Below are 25,845 nucleotides of genomic sequence, written 5' to 3' on the forward strand. Positions count from 1 at the left end.
TTATGAAAACAGAGTTTAAAATATTCCAAAAAACATTTTATTGTTATAAAAAATTGAATTTTATGTTTCCATACTATTTACTGGAGACTTAGTTTACCAGTTGGGAATCTTTTAGACTTTGGAATGCCTTCTTTTTCAAATTGAATTTGACATTAATTTACTTGAACTTATATTGATGCCTCAAGAGGTGCATTATTTGTTGTGGCTGATCTTTCCTTTTTTTCAATTTCAGGTGATCCCATTAAGATATTAATGCCGTCACTGTCTCCTACAATGGAAGAGGGAAACGTTGTGAAATGGCTGAAAAAGGAAGGTGAGGAGGTACCTTCCTAATGTCCTGTGTGCTTTGTTATTTGGTTATTTTTTTTTTCTAATCTGTCCTGTTATACAATATGTGTTATAAATTAAATAAATTGTGTCTGTTTGGTAGTTCATGTAAGTTTGGTTAAATAAAAATTTCCCATGATAATGTAGCAAAGGTTTTCTGGGTTCAGCCTATATCCTTACACAAGCACAGAATGGTGAAAAATATTTTAAGGCTTTTCCCTCAACTTTTAGTCCTTATACCCAGCTTTTAGTTTCAACATCATAATTTTGACATTCTTCTTAATTGATAACTTTATCATGATTGTGTGTGTGTGTGTGTGTGTGTGTGTGTGTGTGTGTGCGCGCGCGCGCGCATGCGCGGGCGTGTGTGTGTTCCGGGAGGTAGCCAAGTTGATTATAAATTTTATTGGAAAGAACAAATAAGTAGAATACAAGGAAAACCCTCAAAAGCAGAGCAGCGGAGGAGGGTTGTAGCCCTGCTAATTATTGAAACATAGTATTAAGCATTTCTAATTAAAACTCTGGGATTGGTGCTTAAAAGACAGACCAGTGCAGCTGAGTAGAGAATAAGGAAATAGATGCAGTTGCACATGGAATTTAAGTGTATAGTAAAGGAAGATGATATTAGATTTATTCTTTATATTATGTGAAGGATAAATTGCAAATGAATTATACATTTAATGTATAAAAATGAAACTGTGCAAGTCTTGAATTTCTCTGAACCTGGAAGTAGAATAAACACCCTAACTATAACTCAAAATCCAGATTATAATATGGGAAATAAAATTTGATACTTTTACATGGCTAAAAATACAAGTTAAGTAAAAAAAAGAAGTGACAAATTGGACAAGAGTATTTGCGATTTCTATCACAAAGGGTTAATATCCCTAAAAAATCGATAAGAGTGTCAACTCAACAAGAAAGTGGGTAAGATACATGAACAGATGTTTTATGGAAAAATAATTGCAAATGGCTCTTAAACATAGAAAAAATTGCCTAACCTTTCAACTGATAAGAAATATGCAGATACTTTACTGAAATGTCATTTCTTGCTGATTATATTGACAGTATTTAAAAAGTTTGACAAGCTGTTCTCTTGATGAGGCTGTGGAGGGAAGGGAAGAAGCAGGCACTCTGGGACATTGCTGGAGGAAATGCTAAATGGTGTGAATACTAGGGAAGAGGATTTGGCACTATCTGGAAAAATTACATTTATGTTTACCCTTTGGCCTAGCAGCTTTACTTCGAGGAATCTGTCTCAGTGTTACAGCAGCAAAAATAGGAAAAGTCACAAACACACACTAGGCTGTTTATCACAGCATTGTTTGAAATAGCAAAAGGTGGAAACAACCCAAATGTTGGTTAGTACAGGATTTGTTGAATAACTTTTACATATCCACAACTGTAAAAAGGAATGAGGAATATCTCTCTATACTGCTATGGAGTGATGTTCATTGAAAAAAGCAAGGTACAGACAAGTGAGTATAGTATATATCATTTATCAAAGAAAGAGGTGGCAGTGCTAATATTTAAGAAATTAAAAAGAAAGGATAAAATAAAACTTTAAAAACAACAATGGATGGTTATTTACAGAGTAATGGAGGGAACAGTGTTGGGGAGAAACTGGAAGCTGGACTTCTCTGAATATATCTTGTTTTGTCTCTTTGACTTTGGGACCATATACATATTTTGCCCAAGTTTAAAACAAAATTAAAATGTAAACGAGTCCTAAAGATTGAAACAATGAGACAGGTGATTCTAATTCATTTTTTTCTCTCTCTCTTTCTCTCTCTCAATTTGCTTACATAACCATACAGAAAGGCACTATTTCAAATGTCAGATATTTGATTATATGCCCTAATAGATTATAACTGAAGGATAAAGCATCTCCAAAAGTATAATCCTCAACTGTTAGAGTAATCATATTATGCTGGTTATGTTGGTATTGTTATTCTAAAGCTTTTTTGTGTATTTTATGGGATAAAGCAAATGACTGGTTAAGATAGTATCATTGGAAACTTGGATTTTTAGTGTAGTTTAAAAGGAGAAACAGGTAAAAGTTTCTAAGGTTAGGAAAGACTCTGTGATGGTAAATTTTCTAGCTCTTTCCCCTGGCAATGCCTGGAAACAAGGACCAATCCAGTCGCAGTGAGCACCCCTAGAACCCAGACTGTAGTCTCTAAATATCAGTTCCCACTAAAGTAAATGAAGGCTCCTTGGAGAGTAGCTACTTGCAGGTCTAGGGCAGGAGATGTGCAGATGAGCTTTTAATATCTTGTCAGTTCAGAAAGCAAGGAAGCTGTCAAAAACTCCTGAGGGCATCTTAAAGGACTCAGGAGCCATAGATGAGATAGTTTGAGGATCACTAAGGATAATAAGGATAATATATTTAATATATTTCAATACATTAAATATATTTGAACCCTAAGTTCACAGTAATACTAAAGGAAAAAAAAATAATTGGTTAGCTGTAGAGGGTGCTAAGAAATAACTCATTTTGAAAATGTAATAAATGGAAAGACTCAAGCATTTTTCTCTACCTTTTCTGCTATATAAACTGTAACTCTGAGTAACGAAGTAATTGATGAGAAGTTTCTCATTATTAGCATATCGCAGTTGTTAAAAGATAGAAGAATCATAGAATGTCACTGTATCGCCATTTTGCAATCTCTGGTAAAATAGTATCATTAACAGCTGCTAACATCACAAAAAGAGAGATAACCAGATAGATATTACATGCTTCCCACTGTGAAGTAGTCTTGCCAGAAAATTGAACCAAATACATTCAAGCCTATAGCTCTAACTATCATTTTCCAGGAAATGCAGGGGGAAATATAACATGTTCAGTGACACTATCAGAAGTATATCAGCAAAAGCTAAACTGAGGAATTCTATATGCCAGTTTCTTCAACCAATAAATTTCAGGGTGGCAGGGAAGAGCTCGGGGGAGGCGGGTGGGCGAACCTATAGCATACAAGAGATTTGAGACCAGTGCCAACGTATGGACCTTATTTTAATTATGATTCAAGCAAACAAAACAGATGGGGACATTTGAAAACTGGCTGGATATTTAATGATGCTAAGGATTTTTTTTTTTTTTTTGAGACATGATCTCACTCTGTTGCCCAGCCTGGAGTGTAGTGGTGCGATCTCTGCTCACTGCAGCCTCAACCTGGGCTAAGGGTGATTCTCCCACCTAAGTCTCTTGAGTATCTGGGACCACAGGCACGCGCCACCATGCCTGGTTAGTTTTTTGTATTTTTTTAGAGACGGGGTTTCCCTGTGTTGCTCACGCTGGTTTTGAACTCCTTGGCTCAAGTGATTCTCCTGCCTCGACCTCCCAAAATGCTAGGATTACAGGCATAAGGCACTGCACCCAGCGTAGGGATTATTAATTCTAAAGGTTTAATAATATTTTGGTTATATTTTGATTATTTTTAAAAAATAATCTCACCTATAAGAGATGTGAGATGAAATACTTATGTATGAAATGACAGTATCTCTAGGATTAGCTTCAGAATAACCCTGGTGGAGGTTGAGAGGGTAGGGAGGGGTATAACTGAAACAAGATCGGTCATGAATCACTTGGCAGTTGTATAAATGATATGTGGCTTCATTGCCTTTTCTCACCACTTTTGTATAGTTCGAAATTTATTTTTTTATATATATATTTTTAAAAGTTGTACATAGTGCTTTCAGGATATAATTTGAAATGAGAAACTAGTACCAGATTAATTGGAATGTTGATATTATTAAGAGAATATTTGATGCAATACCATCTATAAAGCTGTGTTACGTCACTGTTTCTGGCAACCGTTTTGCCAGATTTTAAGTAACTAATATGGTGCTTAGAAAATACGACTGTGAATAAAAGAGGTGAGTGTGTTACAGTGCTCATACAGAAGGATAGAGGAACAGTTAATGTGAAGGAAGCTGGAGAAAGGGACTTTTTGTTTTTCTGGCAGCTACTTTCTTTTCCTTTTCTTTTCCCCTTTTTCCTTTGCCATATGTGGTGGTAGAGTCACCCCTCTAGGTATTCGCCACTGGATAGCCTCTTTTAGCACCCTATGTAGCTGTCTTTCTCTGTGCTTAACTCATTCAGTATCAGGTTAAACTATTGTGGAGGAAAGAGGATGAATCTACAGTACCTATTAGGGAGTGTTAGACAGAAGAATAGAGAAATTAGAGGTGACTGAATGAGTCCCCCACAGCCATTATGATGCTTCACCTGGAGCAATGGTAAGTCAAGTGTTAAAAAGGGAAAGAAGGAAAGAGCAAGTAGAGAATGAATAACATGGTCTGGGGAGGATTTGTCTAATAACAGAGACTAGCCCTGGCAAGGACTTCCAGGGTATCCTAATGTGATTTAGTAGGCACAGATGTCACTCACACGAATGTTGGTATTGAGTGGTCCAGTCTAGTGCTTATGAAATAGTATCAAGAGTTTAGGCAGTAGGCAGGACACCAGAGTCTGGAAGAGCCGTGTTGTGATTCTAGGAGGTCTAGCCTTTCATGGCATCACTTTTGCCACTAATGATAGGTTTGGGGATGAGGAAGAGGGCTGACAAGTATTTACTTGAGAACCCTAGCCAAATGAGCTGCGGAGTTTGGGACAAGGTCTCACTTCTTTCAGGTAGTCTGGGGTGCAAGGAAAGGCAAGAAAAATTGCTGTGGGTTGAGCCACTATGGAGGTTAGGAGGTATGGTGCCGTGAGGTTATCCAAATGAACATTACTGGTCCTTGATGGACCCAACCAAGTCTGATTGGACATACTACTAAATTTTGTTCCTCAGCGGGGATTATGTCTGAGTTTGTTCTTGTTTGTGCTTCGCTTTGTGACTAACATGTTAATTGGAATAGAACTGCAGTGCTGTAAGTAGTCAGTTAGTAAAGGTATCGGCAGAGGGGAAAGTAAGCCAAAAGCAGGGTACATGACAAGGATCCAAGAAGGCTTTGCAGATGAGGTAGTATTTGAACTGGTCCTTGTAGAATAAATGGGCTTTTTAAAAAAGTGAGAAGGACATCAGATAGAAAAACATGGGTAAAGTCTTGGAAGAAAGATGTCACTGAGACATACTTTAGCAACAACAGGTAGGTCTGGCTGCATTGGGGGCATAATGGCTATAAGATCAGATAGATTATTAGAAGGATCTTGAATACGAATCTGCAGTTTATCAGTCTGTGAGGGTCCTTATCCTAAAGCCAAAATATATCCACATTCATGGTTTCTTAATAGGAAGTGATTTCTTTTTTCTTTCTTTTCTTTTTTTTTTTTTTTTTGGAGACAGAGTCTCACTCTGTTACCCAGGCTATAGTGCAGTGGCCTGATCTCGCTCACTGCAACCTCCACCTCCCAGGTTCACGTGATTCTCGTGCCGCAGCCTCCCAAGTAGCTGGGACTACAGGCGAGCACCACTATGCCTGGCTAATTTTTATATTTTTAGTAGAGACGGAGTTTCACCATGTTGGCCAGGCTAATCTCGAACTCCTGACCTCAAGTGATCTGCCCACCTTGGTCTCCCAAAGTGCTGGGATTATAGGCGTGAGCCACTGTACCTGGGCAGGAAGTGGTTTCTACATACATTTCTGAGCCCTATTAGTAGCATTATGTTGAAAGGAACAGGCCCTAAGAGTAACCTGGTATGAAGAGATAACTATAGACAATTTAAAGTAGCCTGAGGACTCCTAATCAATGTGACCATCTAAACAGATGGGGTAAAGCATTTGCTCTCTATCAGATATAATATTATAAGTGAATCTTTTCAATGTTAAGTGGTGCTGGAATGCAGAGAAAGGAAAAGGAAATCACCAAGTGTCCCCACATCTGGAGTGGTGAATGGGAGTTGAGGCCATGTGCATCACTAGGCCTGAGCTGGAAGGCTGGAGTTTCTGACCTTTTTTTTTTTTTTTTGGTGGTGGTGGGGTGGGTGGAAGGAGCAAGGAAGGGAAATCAAGAATCAGATTAAGATTTGGATGTGGTAAGATTTGAGATGCATATTAGACATTCAAGGGAAGGTGTTCAATAGACAATTGATTATAGGAGTTGAAGTTCAGGAGTGAAGTCTGACTTGGAGACAGAAATTTGAGAGTCATCAGCATGTGGATGGAATTTAATGCCATGTGATAACAGGCAAATCGATTTTGAATCTATATGGAATAAGAATGCCTACTCCCCTAAAGAGTCCTCCTGAGGGTCAAATTTATAGTACTTGCATTTTCTGGGAACCCACAGGTAGAAGTGAAGTTGTCCTGGGCTGATCGCCTCCGTGGGTTACCTGGTAGAAGCCATTATTCTGGAAGAATACAATTTCTAATCCAAACCACACAGAATTTGCAGATAAAGTCTCACTTAGCAAAAGTCACAATCCCACATTTACTAATGTATGTAGAAGTCTTTTAGGAGTGAAAGTCAGTAGGCATAACAAGCAGCAGGATCCCAGAACTTAAGTTAACTGGAATTACAAAAGTCCACGCAGATTTGAAAAGGATAAACAGAACTTCTAATAATGAAAAATGTCCCTCAAATTAAAAACCCCCAAACCTCAAGGGTGGGCTGAAGTGTGATTAGACAGGACTGAATGAAGAATTTGTGAACGGTAGGACAACTGGAGGAAATTAGGTTGCATGTAACACATAGAGACAGCACTGGAAAATATGAAAGAGAAGTTGACATATGAAGGGTAAAATGAAAATTATTCAGTAACCCAATAGGAATTTCAGAAGAATAAAAAAGAGGGAAATGGGAAGAGGTAATTTTCAAAGAAAGATTTGGCAGAGAATTTTCTAGAATTTAAGAAAGATACGTGTAATGTAAATGGAAGAGCCAGTATCCCATTGGAAAGTATTTTGAGCAATTGACTCTGCATGGCTGCTACCATATTTTAAAATAATTGTCAGTATCTAAGAAAGTTTTACCTTTATAAATAATGTAATGAATTGGAATCTATTTTTAGGTTTCTTTTCTCTGATGAATTATAGAGCTTTGGCTATTTCCATATTCAATATGACAGGGTGTTGGTGTCATTAAATAATTACTCAGACACAGAATAGTCTTTTAGGGATTATTTTAAAAAGATTAACTTTCTTCACACTTTGAGAATTTATAGGTAAGCAGATGAGGGGATTCTTGGGCCACATTTATCTTTCAGACTTCCAGCTCACTGGCAATCTAATAAGTTATTCACACCCGTTAGAATATGAGCAGTAAGATAAAGAGCCAGGAGACACATGGTCTCATTATTCTGTTCTTTTTCCCTTTTGATTACAGTGAGCTATTTTCATGTAGGATAGGCCAGGATATATTTTAGGTCCCTGGAGCATGTTTCCCTGAAGGTTGCTCTTAAAATTCTGTGTTCTGCCAACTGAAGGGAAATTTGTTTTTGCCAAAACACAGTAAATAATTGAAAGCAATCTTAATCCTTGGTTCTTAGTAGTTCACTGGCTTCTTTTTTAAGCTCATCACCTTTGTGATTTGTGATCTATAATTTGCTGCTTTTCATGAACACTTATGTACTGTATACATGGGTATCAATATATGTTTAAGTATGCCTGGTTCTTGGTACATTTATGATAACTTCCTTCATTTTATATTAAAAACATTTATATTCTGACACCATACTTTTCATAGATTTTTTTTCTCTTATTAACTGTTTTTTGTTTGTTTGAATTTTGAGATTTTTTAAAATGTATGGTCACCATAGAACAATGAGTTTAAACCTTTGTACATTAAGAAAATTGATATTTTCATGAAAATGATAGTGTTGCATCTAATTATGAATCTAGTTTACTTCTAAGCAAAGACTAGATAAGTATTTGAGAACATTCAATGGACAGCAGTTCAGTCTTGAAACCATTAAGTTTTTTCAAAAATCTGAGACTGATTCACAGCTTCTTTTACTAATGCTGTGTGTGTGTGTGTGTGTGTGTGTGTGTGTGTGTGTGCGCGCGCGCGCGTGCGCATGCGTGACATTTTATGCCAAGGAGATAAGGTTGCAAAGAAAAACTCTGGCCCAGGAATCATGGTTTTTCCTTTGGGGTTCCTCCTCTGCCATGAACTACCTGGGAGTGAGTTGAACTAGATGAAATCTGAGGTACAGAATATCCTGGATTTATAATTCTGTGATAACTTATTTTTATTTTCTTTTTTTAAGTAACTGAAATATACTGTATTATAGCATATAAATTATTTCCATCTTTGTTGAACTCATGAGTCTAAGAAAATAAGTTCTATAATGACTCTTAGAGTACTTCATTTCAGTCTGAGGATTGACTAAAACATTATACATCATAAAATTAGTACAGAAAACACTCTGAAAGTGCTAGGTAACAGCCACAATTTCAAAATCTTTTGAAAGGTCAATTGAGCTATCATTCAGCATATTAATTACAAGTTTTTTATTTGGAGGGGGCATGTGCTTCAGATATTTTCAGTTTAAACTGGACCTAGTTTATTTTTTCATCAATTGAACTGTCAAATCTGTTAAAATAATAAAAAGGAAAAAAAAATTCTTGTTCCCCTTTCGTAAGAGAGTATTGAGGTTGTGAAAAACCCTTTTTTTTTTTTTCTCAAATTATTTGAGATTTTTCTGCTCTGCCATGAAGCACTATGGAACAAAACCAGGCTGAGATAATTCCATCAAGCACTTAGCTACACACACAGTGACTAGAATGTACGTGGTAAGCATGCTTAACAGTGGTGCTTGTTGCTGCAGTGTTCCTTATGTCATGAGACAAGGGTTTTTTTTCTGAATTTCAAATAGTTTTTGTGAAAGTCTTATACTATGTCTAATATACTGTTACTGTTTAAAATTCAGAAATAAAACCATTTTGAAGAAAGCCTTATCCTGTATCACTAGATGCCACTAGAGAGTTATATGGGTCTCTGGATTCTGCTGTAGAAGACGCTTTGGTTCTATTATTTCTGGGAATATGTATATGTTTGTGGTGCTAAAATGGAAAATTTTGAAAAGTACATTTCACAAATAGCTTCCTTTTTTTTGGTGTACTATGGTTTTAACAGCTTTATTGAGGTATAATTTACATACCATAACATTTACCTATTGTAAGTATTCAGTGATCTTTAGTAAATATATAGAGTTGTGCAGCCATCACCACAATCCAGTTTTAGAACACATTTCTGTCACCCCAAAAAAGATCCCTGCTGCCTGATTGCAGTCGTTTTTTTCTCCCATCTCTATCCCTAGACAATTCGCATCTGTTTTTTGTCTCTAAAGTTTTGCCTTTTGTCTACGTTTCATATAAATAGAAGCGTGTAATATTTGTTCTTTTGTGACTAGATTTTTTCAGATTTAGCATCAAGGTTCATCCATGTCGTAGCATTTATCAGCTGTTCATTCCTTTTGTTACTGAATTATATTCCATCATTATGCCTTTTTACACTTATGCTAAATCTTTGTATTATATCAGAATTTTAAAATTAGTGAATGGAATTATACATTATAGTTTTATTCAGTAGAAGTTTCTGTGGTGATGGAAATGTTCTGTGTTAACCTGTCGAATACAGTAGCTACTAGACTTAGTGTAAGAAGCCAGAGGGATGTGTGGGCGGTTGACCTTGTCTAACAGGGCCCTTCTCAAACTACTACTCATGCTGTCACCCCTTAGGGCAGGACCTCAACTGGCCTAGCAACCAGGTTGCCTCAGGTCTTTGGCCATGCAAATATTATCCTTCTTTGTGTGTGTGTAGAGTGAAAAGAGATGACAAACACTGACTAGGGGCACCTCCTCTATATTCCCATTCTGCTGTAGGTACTAGTTGGATGGGATTCTCATTGCCTGCTTGTTGTACTCTTCTTCAATCAGATTAGGAACTTCTTGAAGCAGGTCTGTCTTACTTTATTACTATTTTTATCATAGTGTCACACACAGTGTCATTCACATGGAGCAGCTAGTAAATATTTGTGGAGTAAACAATTGAATTATTTTTGTCTCTGATTATTGTTGTCATTATGGTTCAACATAGCACTAAGAAGAGGAATTTTTCTTTAATGTTCATGTTGATCTGATAACTTGGTCTTACAGATAAAAACTAGCTCTTCTTCCACCACTACCACCACACGCACATTTTACATAAAGACTTTTATTCTTAATTTTTGGCAGAACAAAATTATTTTGTGAAAGCCTCAGGACTTAGTCCATTAATAAAATAGACATCACCATTAACTGTGTTTGACCAAGGCTATACTTAATATCTAGAATTTAAAAAGAGAAAGGGAAGCCTCTGTATACTTCAGTCCTCAGCTCTGGCAGCTGCCCATCGGACAAAGGAACAGGACGATGATGCTGGCATCAGTGCTGGGGAGCAGCCCCCCAGCGGGCCTCTGCTCTGGCCCCTTCTGGGACCCGCACTCTTGCCCCAGGCCCGCTCCACTTCCGCCACTGACATGGACCACGAGAAGATGGTGCAGGAACACTCCAGGGCCACCATCACTTTCTTCAGACAGTCAGCTATGAACCTGACAGCTGAGAAGCCATCTGTCACCTCACGCTGTCCAGGACCCTCTATCCTAGCTGCTCAGTCTTTTCCACTCTTCTCCAACTTTAAACTCTTTGTGGACAGAACCTTCTCTTTTTGTTGTTTTCATACCCAGTGCTTAGTACAGTGCCTTATACGTTAATGTTTGTTGAATGATTTGGTAGAAATGACAGAATATGCAATAAATGTGTCTTGATTCTGATAGAAATGACAGAATATGGAAAAAAAAACGTATCTTGATTCTGGAGACATGACAGAATATGGAATAAATGTGTCTTGATTCTAAATGGTTATATAGCTAACATTTTATTTTTACCTAGAGATGTTGTAAAGTGTTACATAAAGATGTATGTGAAGCGTTAACACTTCCGGCCCCAAGACTTAAAAAAAAAAAAAAAAATATATATATATACACACACACACACACACACACACACACACACTTAAAATTTTCCTGAGAGTCAGAGAGATTAAGTAACTTGGTCAAGATCACTAGTAACTGTCAGAGCTTGGAATCAAACTCATATCTGAATTAGGAGAGGTTCCTTGTAACTACTCTGCCAAGGAATCGGTCTAAGCCACAGCACTAAATTTTTTATCACAGCTGAAACTCAGTAGATTTGGAATATTCATGGCTCATTATTTGGTCTCAGAGTTTTTTGGCATTTACATGATGTTTGCTTATTGAAAGATAGAACTTTGGTTTTGTGATGAATTAGGGGTAGTGCTTCCATATGTAATATTATTGTGTTTTTAAAACTGTCCTGGGGTTTATTGGTAAAGTTTTCTGTGTCTCTTTTCCCCACTTCCCTCTCTTTTGTCCTCTCATTTTTTCCCAGTCTTTCCTCCTGCTTTTCTCTTCTCCCCTCTCCCTTGGCATTCTCATCTAGCTAACATATATGTCTGTGTTATATGAAAAGATATAGGTATAGTTTTTTAAAAAAAGCAAAAAAGGCTGTCTTTTTAAATATCAGAAGCGTGCTACAAATCGAATGTTAGAACCAAAAGAAATGTAAAGGATGGTTTGATGTATACCTTATGAGGAAATAAGGATTTGTGAAGTTACCATGTTTTTTTCTAAAGCATTTTAATCTAAAATTCATTGTGTATGGTGCACTGGCCTGAAACCTGAGGAATGGGGATGGGAATATAAAACACTTCAGTGTCCTATCCCTGTTGTGAAGAAGCTCATAGTCTAGTAAATAGAGGAAATCACAATTTAAAAAAGTAATTAGCAGTAATGTAACATTTTATATGCAATTCGTGATTTTTAAATAAATTAGACCTACTATAGGAATCTGGAATATGAACAAAATTATGTAGGTCAAGTTACTCAGAGAAAGTTATATGGCTGGAGTCGAATCTGTAGTTCTTAAAGTGTGATTGGAATTTGAATACTGATGAACACAAATGATGATATAGCATCATTTTGTTTTTCTGTGGCTCGAGTCTATTTTCTAGGCATCTAAGAGGTATTTAATTGCTGGGTTTACTAGTTCTATAGTTTCTTCCATGATTATAGCAGAAACCTTTGAGGGTGTGTTTTTCTTTTTTTTCCCTTTGAAGTACAATCTGTTTTAACCACTAAAACATCTGCCATTTAAAGAAGTATGTAAGATGATATAATCTGACACTGTAGCTTTCTCTATGACATACAAAGGTCATTTTTGGTCTCTTTCTGCATATCTTACCAGCCTAATCTCTCCTCACTTCTCTGCATACTATTTGCAGTTCCTCTGAAGTTTCCTGTTCTCTCTGCCTCCAGGACTCTAAGTATATTACCTTCTACCTGGATCACTGCCTGTTTGCAGATTGTCTCCTCCTTACCTCTTCAGGCTCAGATTAGGTGGTCATTGTATTCTAGGAAGCCTTTTCTCACCTTCCAAAAACTGAATTAGATGCCCCTCCTAAACATTCCCAGAGCATCCTGACCTCACCTTATACTGCTGTATTTTCCAGTTTACTTGTCAATGGATATTAAGCAAGCCTCTTGAGGTCAGGAATCTTAAATCTATGCTGTTATTACTGTCCACTGCTGTATAGTCAGTACCTCTCTCTATATATATATAAAATATATAAATATATATCATATAAATACATATATATATATATATTTGTTTGGTTTGAGGCGGAGTTTTTGCTCTTGTCGCCCAGACTGGAGTGCAATGGTGTGATCTCGGCTCACTGCAACCCCCTTCTCCCAGGTTCAAGTGATTCTTCTGCCTCAACCTCCTGAGTAGCTGGGACCACAGGTGCCCACCATCTCTCCTGGCTAATTTTTGTATTTTTAGTACAGACAGGGTTTCACAGTGTTGGCCAGGCTAGTCTTGAACCCCTGGACTTAGGTGATCCACCCACCTTGGCCTCCCAGAGTTCTGGGATTACAGGTGTGAACCCCCACGCCTGGCCACCCCAATATATTTTTAATAAATGTTTGTTGACTAGGGACATCTCTTTGGGGTTAGACAAAGGACCTTTTAGGTGGTAAATAAATATCATTAACATATCAATTTATTTTTAAAAATAACTTATATTAGTGTCTCTGAACTATTTTACCTAAAAATGTAACTATCAATTTGAACATCTTGGTACACAAATGAAGTACTTTCTGTACTATGAACGTTCAGAGCATATTTGTTAATTTAGTGTGTTAGATTTTCTTTTTTTCCTCTTATGATGCTTGCCTGTTAATATTGCTATTCCAGCTATTTTTGATGTGTGAGGAGGTGTATTTATATGTTACCTATTTTTTATCCCCTTATTTTTTATTCTGTTTTTGTGTTAGGGCTATCTCTTGTAAGCTACATTTACCTAGATTTTATTTTTGTATCCATTTTGATAATCTCTACTTTTAATGGGTGATTTTAATCCATTTATATTTATTGTGATTACTGATACATGTGGACTTATTTCTACCATTTTTTATGCATTTTTATTTTTATCCTCTGCCTTTTCTTTCCATGTGCCTGCCTTCAGTTAATCACCTTATTTTTTATTTTTCCTCTGTTTTCTAATGCTGTAGGTTATATTTCTGTTTTAAATTTTAAATTAAATTTTGCCAATTATGTTTAGTGTTATTCAGTATTTTTTTCCTATTATAGGTTGATGCAAAAGTAATTGGGATTTTTGAAAGTAATGTGGAAAAAATAAAATTACTTTTGCACCAACTGAGTATATCAAAGTTGTTAGCATGCATCTAAACATTTCCTTACCTATCTTATTATTGTTTAGAGTTTTGAGTTTTACACTTTTTAAACCCTCAAACATTACTTTAAAAATACAAGTGGTTAACATTTTAGTAATTTTCACAATAACTTGTTTCTTATATCCATGGGTTCCATCTGCTTCCACTTTTCTTCTTAATGAACTGCATCTTGTAAGAGCTTTTTAAAGAGATCTTTAATAGATGGTAAAATTTCTTAGCCTTTATATGTCTAAATAATACTTCTCTTTCATTCTCAAATGATGGTTTGGCAGCATATAAAATTCTAGACAGTTATTTTTCCTCAGTTTTTTGAAGATATTACTTCATTGTTTTCTGACCTTTATTGCAGCTGCTAAGTGTGCTCTCAGTCTTTCCATAGAGGTAATCTGTTTTTTCCCCCTTTGATAGATTTTAAAAGACTATGTTTTATCATTGATAGTATGCTGTCTCTTTACATTGTATCTAATATAGATTCGTGTTTATATGGTCTAATGCTCTTTCTTCTGTTTAATTTTTTTTATCAAGGTATAACTTGCATAAACTTTAGGCTCAATTAAATTTTATATACATGTATACCCATGTTACCACCACCTAGATCAAGATTTAGAACATTCTTAGCAAGCTACACAGATCCCGTATGCCCCCTGCTAGTCGGTACACCTACCCTTAACTCATTCAAAACTCTTTGATGATGAGAGTATACATCTCCAGTTCTGGGAAATTCTTAGCCACTGTTTCTTTAGGTATTGCTTCTCCACCATTGCCTCTAGCATCTTCCCTCAGAACTCCATTAGCAAACATTGCAGCCTCAGTCTTTGTCACTTAACTGCTCTTTTCTGTTTTTTGTTTTGTTTTGTTTTTTGTTTTTAGTGTTTGTATCTTTTTGTCTGCCTGCATGAAATTCCGGGTAGTTCATTAGTGTGACCTTTCAATTTACTAATTCATACCTTCACTGTTCCCTCTCTAGAATGTATTCTGTTGTTTCTTTTTATTTCAATTACTTAATTTGTCATTTTTAAGATTTCTAATTTTTTTATAATTTCTACCTGATACTATTTTTTTTTTTGTAATTTCTTGTTCTTGTGATGGCTCTTTTACTTTCATTTATGTTTTTGGATATCCTCAAGTACTTATTTTACAATCTTTGACAGATGGCACTAAATAAATTGCTTCTGAAAGGAATTTTTATTACAGTTATTGATTTTGTGGCTTGCTTTCTTAGCATTTGATTTCTTCATGTGTCTCAGAACTTTCTTCTGCAATTTACTTTTAAGTGGAAAGTTTATGTTTTAATGTCTTCCCTCTTACACAATTCCCCCTCAATCCCCGCCACCACCCAAGGAATTTTGCAATTGATATTGGGGACTTTGGTAGATACAGCCCTGGAGTCAGAGGGTGGCTTGACTCTGTTCCTGGTATTGAGGCAGTATTCTGGTCCCCACCTTCCTAGACCCATGGTTGCTGATTAAAATCATAGTCTTAGTCAACAGGTTTTGATTGTGCATTTTATCAGCCTCACGTTATGAGTAGAAGAACCCTGATGTAGCCTTAGCTTCAAGTAGTGAATTTGATTTGAGTCTCCTATATCCAACAAACTACTTTTAGTTCCCTTTAATCCCCAAAGGAAACTGTTGTACCTCTTTCCCCCTGTTTACTCCAAACCTGCTCCTAGATCCAGAAGCTAGTAAGCCTGTAACTTCAGGTCTTCCTCAATATTTTTGAGTTTCCAGATATTTTCTTTTGCAGAGAAGTGATCCGTATTTGACTTCAGTTGTGTCTTTGATTTTCTGTTTTTATGCTTTATATGTTTTATTCATTTATACTGTGTGCTGCCAACAGGTTTTTTGAACTTGCCCTAAGATGTGAACCCCAAAGTACTGCTAATTGTAAAACTTTTCTTCAGGGAATATAGTCAAAATGTTTGAAAAAGTAAGGGGGTATGGAGTCTGGAATTGATTTGTTCAGAGGTGAATACACATTTGTTGCTATTGTCTCTAAAGTTGATTTCATTTTTACATGCTCAATAATCTTTGTAATAGCTTTTTTATTATCACAAGTATAATTTATGTCCTTTATAGAGCTTTTGGAAATTACAGCAAAGCATACACATACACACACACACCCCCCCCCACAAATAGTGAGAATTACTTGTATCTACATAACCCAGAAATAGCTACGGAATATTTTGGTATTTATTTATGTTTTATTCGTATGTACATATATACATAGTAATATTTATATTTTAAAAAACAAAACAAACCCAGTCTTGTTTTGTAGGTGAAGCGGTGAGTGCTGGAGATGCGTTATGTGAAATTGAGACTGACAAAGCTGTGGTTACCTTAGATGCAAGCGATGATGGAATCTTGGCCAAAATCGTGGTATGTTTTTATTTTAATTGTCTTCAACAGGATGAAGATTTCTTGAGTGTAAAGTTCATTGTAGTAAAATTACCTTTTATTTTGCCTCCTTATTTTAATGTGTATGGTCTACTACATAATACATTTTAACTCAAGTGTTTAAAATGTTTTAGAGTTAAGGTCTAGTAGCCTGTTTTCTGTATTTTCTAAATTTTCTGTAATGTGGGTTATTTTGTAATGGAATGTTAGAACTTATGTGAAAAGTAAGTGAAATAAAATGCTTAGAGCTACATATGGTAAAAACATGACTATTTAGCTTTATATGGTATATTCCCTGATTGAGCCAACCAGCATGTTTGTTTCTTAATTTCTAGAACGTTTACTAGATAATATGGTGGAGCAGCTAAGACTGTGGACCCTGAAATCACCCTGCTGACTGATTCATATTATATCTAAAAAATTCTGCCAGTTATTAGTTATGTAATGATTAGCAAAGTCTTCAACCCCTGTGCCTTTTTCTTCTTGTTAAAGTAGAGATGATAAATACCTACCTCATGGGACAGTAGGGAAGACTGAGAGAGTACATACATGCTCATCTTAAGACCTGTTACTCAGTTGCTCAATAATGTTACTTCTCCCATTATTACAATTGTTTCCTCAGCTCTTGGTGACCATCAGTCACCAAGTCAGTCTGTATGTTTGCCTAGTAATTTTATTGGTTCGTTGCAACTGGATAATAAGTATCCATTTGCGCCTCTGGAGTTTGATTTGTACAGATGAGCTGCATGTCTATTAGCAGTCCCTTGTGGATGTGTTTTTAGTTCTGAGCCACCAGCTTACCTCTGCTTTGAGCATAGACATAACACCTTCCTTTGTATATTCTATTCAAAGACTACACTTCAGAATACTATACTCTAACTAGGTGCAAATCTAGAGACAGTTTTTTATTTGTTTTTCTTACTAGAAAATCCTCTTTTCCTTTTTTTTTTTCTAGCACTTATGTTGTATTTTTAACTTCTAATATGTTAAACTTCCTTTACTTGTCATCTCTGATATTGGATACTAGATATAACATTCCAGGTTGAAACATGTTGATAATACAGTTAACTTCCTTTTAGAAATATGAATCAAAGGCTAAAATTTCTGTACATTTGTAACTGGGAAAATATAAATATTCATACCAAAAATAGTTTTCTTGACTAATTTATGCAGCATGTTGAAAAATATTGCTTGAATTACCATGTAATAAACCTAGCTACTTTTTATTATGTGTGCTTTTGGCAAACTGTGTTCTTGGCCCCAATTTTGGATTGTTTGGCTGTGGAAATCTTCCAGAATCGATAACATTTTTCCACTTAGCTGCTAAGTAATACGTTTCAAATTGCTAATCATGTCAGTGGGTCAGCAGTGCCAATTCATCTGGCCCCTATGCTCTGAAAAAGGTTGGGAGTGGGAGTGCATATAGTTGATAGCGGCTTTAGTGGCACAACTATTTTTTTGCCAAAGAAAAGACTGTATATTTAGTCCTTCATGGCTTTATTATTATTCCACATGCTTTTTGGATAATATTTGGGAGTCTGTTCACAACAAGATGTTGCAATTTTATCAGGGAAAAGCTAGTAAATTTTTTTTTTTTTGAGACGGAGTTTCACTCTTGTTGCCCAGCCTGGAGTGCAATGGCACAATCTTGGCTCACCACAACAACCACCTCCTGGCTTCAAGCAATTCTCCTGCCTCAGCCTCCCAAGTAGCTGGGATTTCAGGCATGTGCCACCACACCTGGCTAATTTTGTATTTTTAGTAGAGACGGGTTTCTCCATGTTGGTCAGGCTGGTCTCAAACTCCCGACCTCCAGTAATCCACCCGCCTTAGCCTCCCAAAGTGCTGGGATTACAGGCGTGAGCCACCACGTCCTGTCAAAACTAGTAAATTTTCATACAAAAATACTTCAGTTATTACACACTTAAAGATCAGTTCATCAGCTTATTCTTAAAGTTAGTATTTAGCAGACTGAACAGCTATTTTAAATGATAATGAAGTAGAATCTTAGGATGACATATTTAGAGGGTTTATTAGAGGTTCTCTAATTTGGCTTCCAGTATATTTGGGGTTGCTATATAATTTGGCACACCAATTAGGATATTTGTGAGGATGAAAAGGGTATAAGATGTTAAAATTATTTACATTTATGTAATGTTTGCAATATATTTATTGACTAGCAATATATTTATTGATAGATTTTTATTGATAGACCTTTATTCAAAACAATTTTCAAAAGTAGATTTTTTTCCTAAAAAATAACATCCATGAGTATTAAAGCAAATTTTTTTAAAAACACTTTTTTAATTGATCATCTGAATACTAAAAACAGCAGAATAATTATTCTCAGTACTATTCACATTCTTTAGTTGGTTTCTTCACTTTATCTCACTCAAATACTGTGTCATTGGTATTTTCTAAAGAATACATTTTAAATACTACTGTATTCATTAGATTCCCCTTCCTCACCCTTATTTTTTCATTAAGTTGCCCACAATCCCATTCAAAGTTGCCTTTTAATGGTTTGAAAGTTTATGGTTGAAATTTGAAGTTGTAGAGCCTTTAATTGATTCTTCTCTCTAGACCATGATATTTTTAATTAAGAAAATAGCCTCTCAGAGCTCAGAGCAGATTCTATTAAATGGAAGATATTCTCGACTCTAATTTTTTCATATTGAAATAGTTATGACACATTGTAAGGAAAGATAGTTTATGTTCCCTATGAATCAAAAGCTAAATTGTTACATCTACTTTATACCTTTTAAATTTGTTTTTTTTAAATACCGGCACCATCTTGAGGTGCTGCACAATAAATTTTGATCAGTTGGATATAGTTTACATTTGGGAAATTATTGATTTGGTAGCGATTATATTGGATACCGTCTCTGATGTCAGACTGCATTTAAATCCTGCCTCTGCTACATACTTGTCTTGTGATCTTGAGCAAGTTACATAACCTCTTTGTGCTTTAATTTTCTCATCTATAAATGGGAATAATGATAGTCTTTACCTCAGAAGGTTGTTAGGATTAAATGAGTTAATGTTGTGCTAGAACAGTGCCTGAGACTTGAAAGCCAGACAGCTGTTATTCAAGGGCTTAATGAATGTTTCTTCTTCCCCTCTGTATTTTAGCTTATCATTGATTTGTTTTCATTTTCAGTATTTCTTATGTACTTCCTTATAAACCAAAGTTCATTGTCCATATAAGATAAACAGTATACATTGAAGAATAAAAACAGTTCAAAACTGTATAATGGTTCACACCATGATGGAAAATCATAGTGATGAACCAGGTAAGTCAGTCACATGACCCAGGTCATCGCCACTAACTGCTGCACATGCTCTGTCAGTAGTCACTTGGTAGCTTTCAAACTGCTCAATTTTAAAGAATAAAAATACTTAAATAATTACTTAATGTACTGATTTTAAAATATCAGGATTAAAATAGACAATATTTACTTGTACCTTTAATGGAATGAACCCCCTCAATTTCTCTGTTGGACATACTGCTGTAAATGTTTTGCCTCTCATATCCTTGTATACACAGATGAGCTTAGGTGAGCTGTTTGTAACACATTTGCAGGTGATTCGTTGGTTAAGATGTGAGAAGTCTCTGGTACAGAAGCCTCACACTAGTGACCTGGGCTGGAAGGATAGAATTCAGCCTCTGTATGAGAATTATGAAGAAATAGTTTGTCACAGGCCTTACTACCCATTATCGTATATGTTGATATTTGCCCTTTAGTGATGCCAGCCCCATGCTAAACCTTTAGGCATGAATTTCTAACCCATACCAAGGGGACAGTCCCCTGTAGTCTAATATTGATCCATGTTAAATGTATTGTTTTAAAAAAATCCGTAATTTGAAGGAAAACACCACAACAGTAACAACAATAATAATAATACCTTTAACAAATGAAAATGAAAACAAGTTACTAGCTACCAGACCCTATTCTAAGGGCCTTACATATAACTCATGTATTCCTTATAACAACAATGTGAAATAGCTACTGTTATTTGCATCTTACAGCTCAGAAAGCAAGCATGGTGAGATAAGGAGTCTACTAAGGTCACATAACTAGTAAGTGGTGGAGCCAACATTGAAACTCAGGAATTCTGTACACAACTGGGAGGGAAGGCTAATATTTGAAAGGATAGACTCAACATTCAATATTTCAGCATTGATGAGCTCTAAGTTAATAGAGCTATGTGTAAAAACCCTACATTTAATATTAAGAAATCATTGGCACAAGAGTAAGAGAGGGCTTTGGTCAAGTAAGCTGAGTGCATAGGAAAACTCTGGCATTTGAGGTGTCCTTCGCTCCAGATGCTTTGGTAGAGCAGACTGTATCCATGGAGGTAGCTCGGAGAGGAAAGGGAACAGTAACAGAGGCCTGCTTGGTTTCTAAACAGTTTTGCAAAGAGTACTATTTACTCCTCTATACTAAGTCTACACTGGTTTTGAATATTTGCCTCCTACAATGTAAGCAAATGTCTACAGGAAATTAGCATACCTCTGAAAGATCTCTGTTTACACCAAAGGAATAGGAAAAGTTGAAGAAATTATCTTAAATTCATATAGAGATTTTAATGACTTTAAATGGAATTATAATCAACTGTATTTTATCTTCTGTTATATATTCAAGTTGTATGGTAGTACATCACTTGTCCTTGTCCATTATATTTGGGTTTCATGCTTCATGGTGTCACTTTTTTAAATAAAAAAATGTGAATGGTTAAAAATAAATTTTATTTGATATTTAGATAATGTTAAAACTTGAAATGATGATAAATGCTGTTTATTGCCTACTTGTGAAGGTGTCAGTGTTATGTTGGTAGAGTATGTATGGAATCGTTTATATGATTTACAGTAAATGAAACAGAAGGTGAGGTATCAGTTTCAGATTTAGTACGGTTGTCTGACTCAGATTTTAGAAATCTATTGATATTTTTAAAACAAAACTTTTTTTTAATGCTTTACATTTGAATGATGTTCTTTGTACTTGGATATTGATCCTATTTCTGATTCAGTTTCGAAAGGAATTAACGTCAAGTGGACTATATGTCAGTAGTTTTTTTTTGTATAAATTTTAAAGAAAATTAGTCATTTTACTTTGATTTTGAGTTATCAATTCACACGCAGGTAATTATAAACACTTTTAGAAGACAAATATTGGTCTGATAATAATCTTAATTCATCTTTTTGACATAGTAAAGAAAATGAACTCTGCAGAAACAAAATTTTTTAGTATGTGGCAAACAACTAAGCAACTAAATTTTTCTTGGATTTCTTAGTATTCTTCCATAGCTTGTAATTCATTAAACATTCCTATTCAGTTTTCTATACTAATTTCATATATATATATATATTGCTTCATCAAAGCATTGCTGCTTTTCTTCTTCATCAGTAATTAGTAAACTTAGCTTCCTCACCCCTTATAACTTATGTCTTATTAACGATAGTGAACATACCAGTAAGCATTGAAATTAGTGTTACTCTGAAATGTCAAACTCATTCTAGAAGTTATGCTTTTCCTTATCATTACTGTATTAGTGGACACCCTGCAGCCTATCATTTTATTGTTCATTAAATATAGCTAATGAACCTTATTTAGAGTAATTGAAAGGGAATAATAGAAAATTTTAAGGGAATGACATTTTCTTCCAGTAGTGAACTTATAAAATATTGTTATCTGAAGGTTTTCTAGGGACTTATTTTTAATAAGTAAATCAGAATTAACCCTTTCTTTATGAATTAATGATGCTGAAATGCTTAAAATACACCTGTCTTAACTTTTAAAAACATTATCTTCAATTTAAGTGTTTAATTGGCATTATCTGTGAAAAAATGCTTTATTAACTGAGACACCACTGTGTTTCTGATATACTTATAAAAAACTCATGAGGTTTTATTTTTCAGGTTTTGTAAATAGATATAAAGGGAAATAATTAAATATAAAGAAATAGACTATATTTAACATTAACCGGAATAGTTAACCAGTTCTATCTATACATTGGAATGTTCATCTTTTCAGACTAAGTTTATTGAAAAGATTCTTGCATTAGGTAAATTTTAGTAGATTGGACTAAGTTGAAGGAGTTAATCCCTTCTGAGCTTTTGGAATTCTGAAGCCATTGCATAGAAACTGTCTGGGAAAGACAAATGGTTAAGATGTGTAGCCACAGGCTCCTGTTTTGGATTTGTATTGACATCAAAAAACAAGATGATAATGATGGATCTTATATGTTTATTTGAAGGCTCTCAGAGGCTACATTCTAGATTTATCCTTTATTTCAGAAGGTAGCATTAGCAACTGGGAAGAGGAGAATGGTGAAGGAAGGTATAAGTGGGAGAAAGTGGAGAAGGTGACAGGTGGAAGACTGAGGCAAACTGTTTTGGAAGCAGCTTTTAGCTCAAATTAAGATATCTTAAGGGGAGAATTTCCCAACAAAGGAATAAACTACTTAATGCAATCATGGGGTTTTACTTCTCTACAGTTATTTCTTTTTTAAATATAGGTTGAAGAAGGAAGTAAAAATATACGGCTAGGTTCACTAATTGGTTTGATAGTAGAAGAAGGAGAAGATTGGAAACATGTTGAAATTCCCAAAGATGTAGGTCCTCCACCACCAGTTTCAAAACCTTCAGAGCCTCGCCCCTCCCCAGAACCACAGATTTCCATCCCTGTCAAAAAGGAACACATACCCGGGACACTACGGTGAGTATATTTATTCAAAGGATGATGTAAAAAAAATGGTTACGGCAGTTCTTACGGAGTTGTAATCATTATATTTGCACATCGTTGTACATCATATAGAAGTTGCTGTTCTCAGCACACTCAGACCTTAGAGTGTGTGCTTTTTTTTTTTAACCATCATTGTTCATTCAGTAAATAGTTATTGAATATCTGCTATGTTCCAAGTACTCTGAAAGCCCTGCTTGCACAATGGAAAACCAAACAGTATGTGTCCATGTTGAGGTTGAATTAGGTTTTAGAAGTCTAGAATGGAATTCAGTATACCAAACTTCATACTCTGTTACCATTTATGGAGTTCTAATTACTTACAGGAATTCCAAGCTCGAATGTCTGTCTGACATAAAATAGAATTCATGTTTTAACGTGCATTCGTTTTCATACTAGTCTGCATTATGAGTTTCCGGCACAGACTGGAGCTCAATTTTGTCTGTTCTGTAACAAAACAGACAACTTACTACACATCATTTCACTTTAGTTTTACATTGCTTTAGTAGAAGAACTCTATAAATTCTAACATTTCATTTATTTAGTATTCCATATAATTATACAACATTACTTTTCTTTATGAGAAAAGATCTTCATAAAGTAGACCTCTTCATTCTTAAACATTTTTTCCTTTACCTTATCATTGTCAGAAAAGAATCCACCGTGCTTTTTTTGTGGGGGGCGGTGACGGAGTTTGTTCTCATTGCCCAGGCTGGAGTGCAATGGTGCAATCTCAGCTCACCGCAACCTCGGTCTCCTGGGTTCAAGCGATTCTCCTGCCTCAACCTCCTGAGTAGCTGGGATTGCAGGCATGCGCCACCTTGCCCAGCTAGTCTTTTTGTATTTTTGGTAGAGACAGGGTTTCTCCATGTTGGCCAGGCTGGTCTCAAACTCCTGACTTCATGATCTGCCTGCCTTGACCTCCCAGAGTGCTGGGGATTACAGGCATGAGCAGCCACATCCGGCCTACTTTTTGAAATACTGATTTTAAATTCCCTGTGCAAAATGTTTCTGACTCTGTTGCCTTGACTCCAATTTACTGTCTCCTCTTTCGTTTACCCTAAAAATTGGAAGACAGTCTCACTGATGTCTTCTAACTAATGGTCTTCTCCCCTTGCAAAGATAATAATAGTGTATACCCTATTTAAGATCAGTCATCATCAGAGACTTGCATGAATCTGAGGCCCCAGTATGTAGGTTAAAAACCTACTGACCTGTGAACTCTGCATACTTTTGGGCCCACACAGTGAATGAAAAAAAAATTTTTTATTTTGCTTGGTTGGTCACTAATCTTATATAAAAATCTAAAATTTCAGTTTCTCTTGAAAAGTCTAAAGATGTAATAACACTGGGCCCATATGAGAGTTATTTAATACTTCCCTGAAATGCAGCAGGTTCCACAGTTGTTTCTGTTTCTTAGCTTTAATTTCTAGACCCAGCCTGTTTTAATCTGTGCTAATCAGGCTTATTTTCTTTATCTGACTGTGTAGTCATTTGTTTACTACTTTGCTTAAAGGAGATATACTGTTAGTCATGTAATCTTAGGTATGCTATATATATATATAAAATATATATATATGTTTATATATACAATTCAACCTCAGCAAAACAACCCAATTAAAAATTAGGCAAAGGACTTTAATAGCATTTCTCCCAAGAAGATACATAGATGGCCAGCAGGCACATGAAAAAGATGTTCACCGTCACTAACCATTAGGGAAATGAAATCAAAACCACAATGAGACATCCCTTCATACCCTTCAGGATGGCGATTATCAAAACAAACAAACAAAAACCAAACCAGACCCAGAATATGACAGGTGTTGGCAAGGACATGGATAATTTGGAACCCTTGTTGTTGCCTAGTGGAAGTGTAAAATGCTGCAGCTACTGTGGAAAACAGTATGGCAGTTTCTCAGAAAATTAGAATTACCATATTATCTAGCAGGTCCACTTCCGGATAAATATGCAAAATAACTGAAAGCAAAGACTGGAAAGAGATATTTGTACGTCTATGTTCATAGCAACATTATTCACAGTAGCAAAATGGTAGAAACAACTCATAAGTTCAAAATGCTATGAAATGTGATTCAGCTTTTTAGGAAGGAAATTCTGGTAAATGCTGCATGGATAAACCTTGAGAACATTATGCTAAGTAAAATAAGCCAGTCATAAAAAGACAAATACTGTATGATTCTACTCATGTGAGGTACCTGAAGTAGTCAAATTGATAGAGACAAAGAGAATGGTTACCAGGGGTTGGGAGGAGGGAGGAATGGAGAGTTACTGTTTAATAGATACAGAGTTCAATTTGGGAAAATGAAAATTTCTGGAGATAGATGGTGGTGATGGTTGCACAGTAGTGTGATTGTACTAAATGCCACTCAATTATACACCTAAAAATGCTTAAAATGGTAAATTTTAGGTATCATTTGCCACAATACAAAATATATGAAACAACAATATAACAAAATATATGAAGAAACAATTGATGTTTGTGATGAGCACCCATGTGAAAGTAATTGGTTGAAATAGAAGCTCTTTTCCCTAATGAATATTTATTCTTACTAAAATAATATTTAGAAATAGTAACTAAATTTTTATGAAAATGTTTAAAGAATAAAACAAATTGGTACAGATTATTTGACTGTGACCATCTGTGGGAGTCATTTTAACTTT

The 25,845-nt window shown here is 35.5% G+C and overlaps 1 protein-coding gene across 3 annotated transcripts in view; it reads left to right on the forward strand.

Moving 5' to 3' along the window:
- Positions 1-25,845, forward strand: part of PDHX (pyruvate dehydrogenase complex component X) — a 101,035-nt gene that overhangs the window by 16,945 nt on the left and 58,245 nt on the right. For all 3 annotated transcript variants that reach the window (XM_017849715.1, XM_017849714.1, XM_017849713.1), the window contains exons 2-4: positions 233-313; positions 16,305-16,405; positions 22,943-23,142. In XM_017849715.1, the coding sequence (XP_017705204.1) occupies positions 233-313; positions 16,305-16,405; positions 22,943-23,142 (382 nt within the window). The remainder of the gene's footprint in view (positions 1-232; positions 314-16,304; positions 16,406-22,942; positions 23,143-25,845) is intronic.

Source organism: Rhinopithecus bieti, unplaced genomic scaffold (assembly GCF_001698545.2).
Source record: "Rhinopithecus bieti isolate Rb0 unplaced genomic scaffold, ASM169854v2 scaffold_32083, whole genome shotgun sequence".
In the NCBI taxonomy this organism is placed as follows: Eukaryota; Metazoa; Chordata; class Mammalia; order Primates; family Cercopithecidae; genus Rhinopithecus; species Rhinopithecus bieti.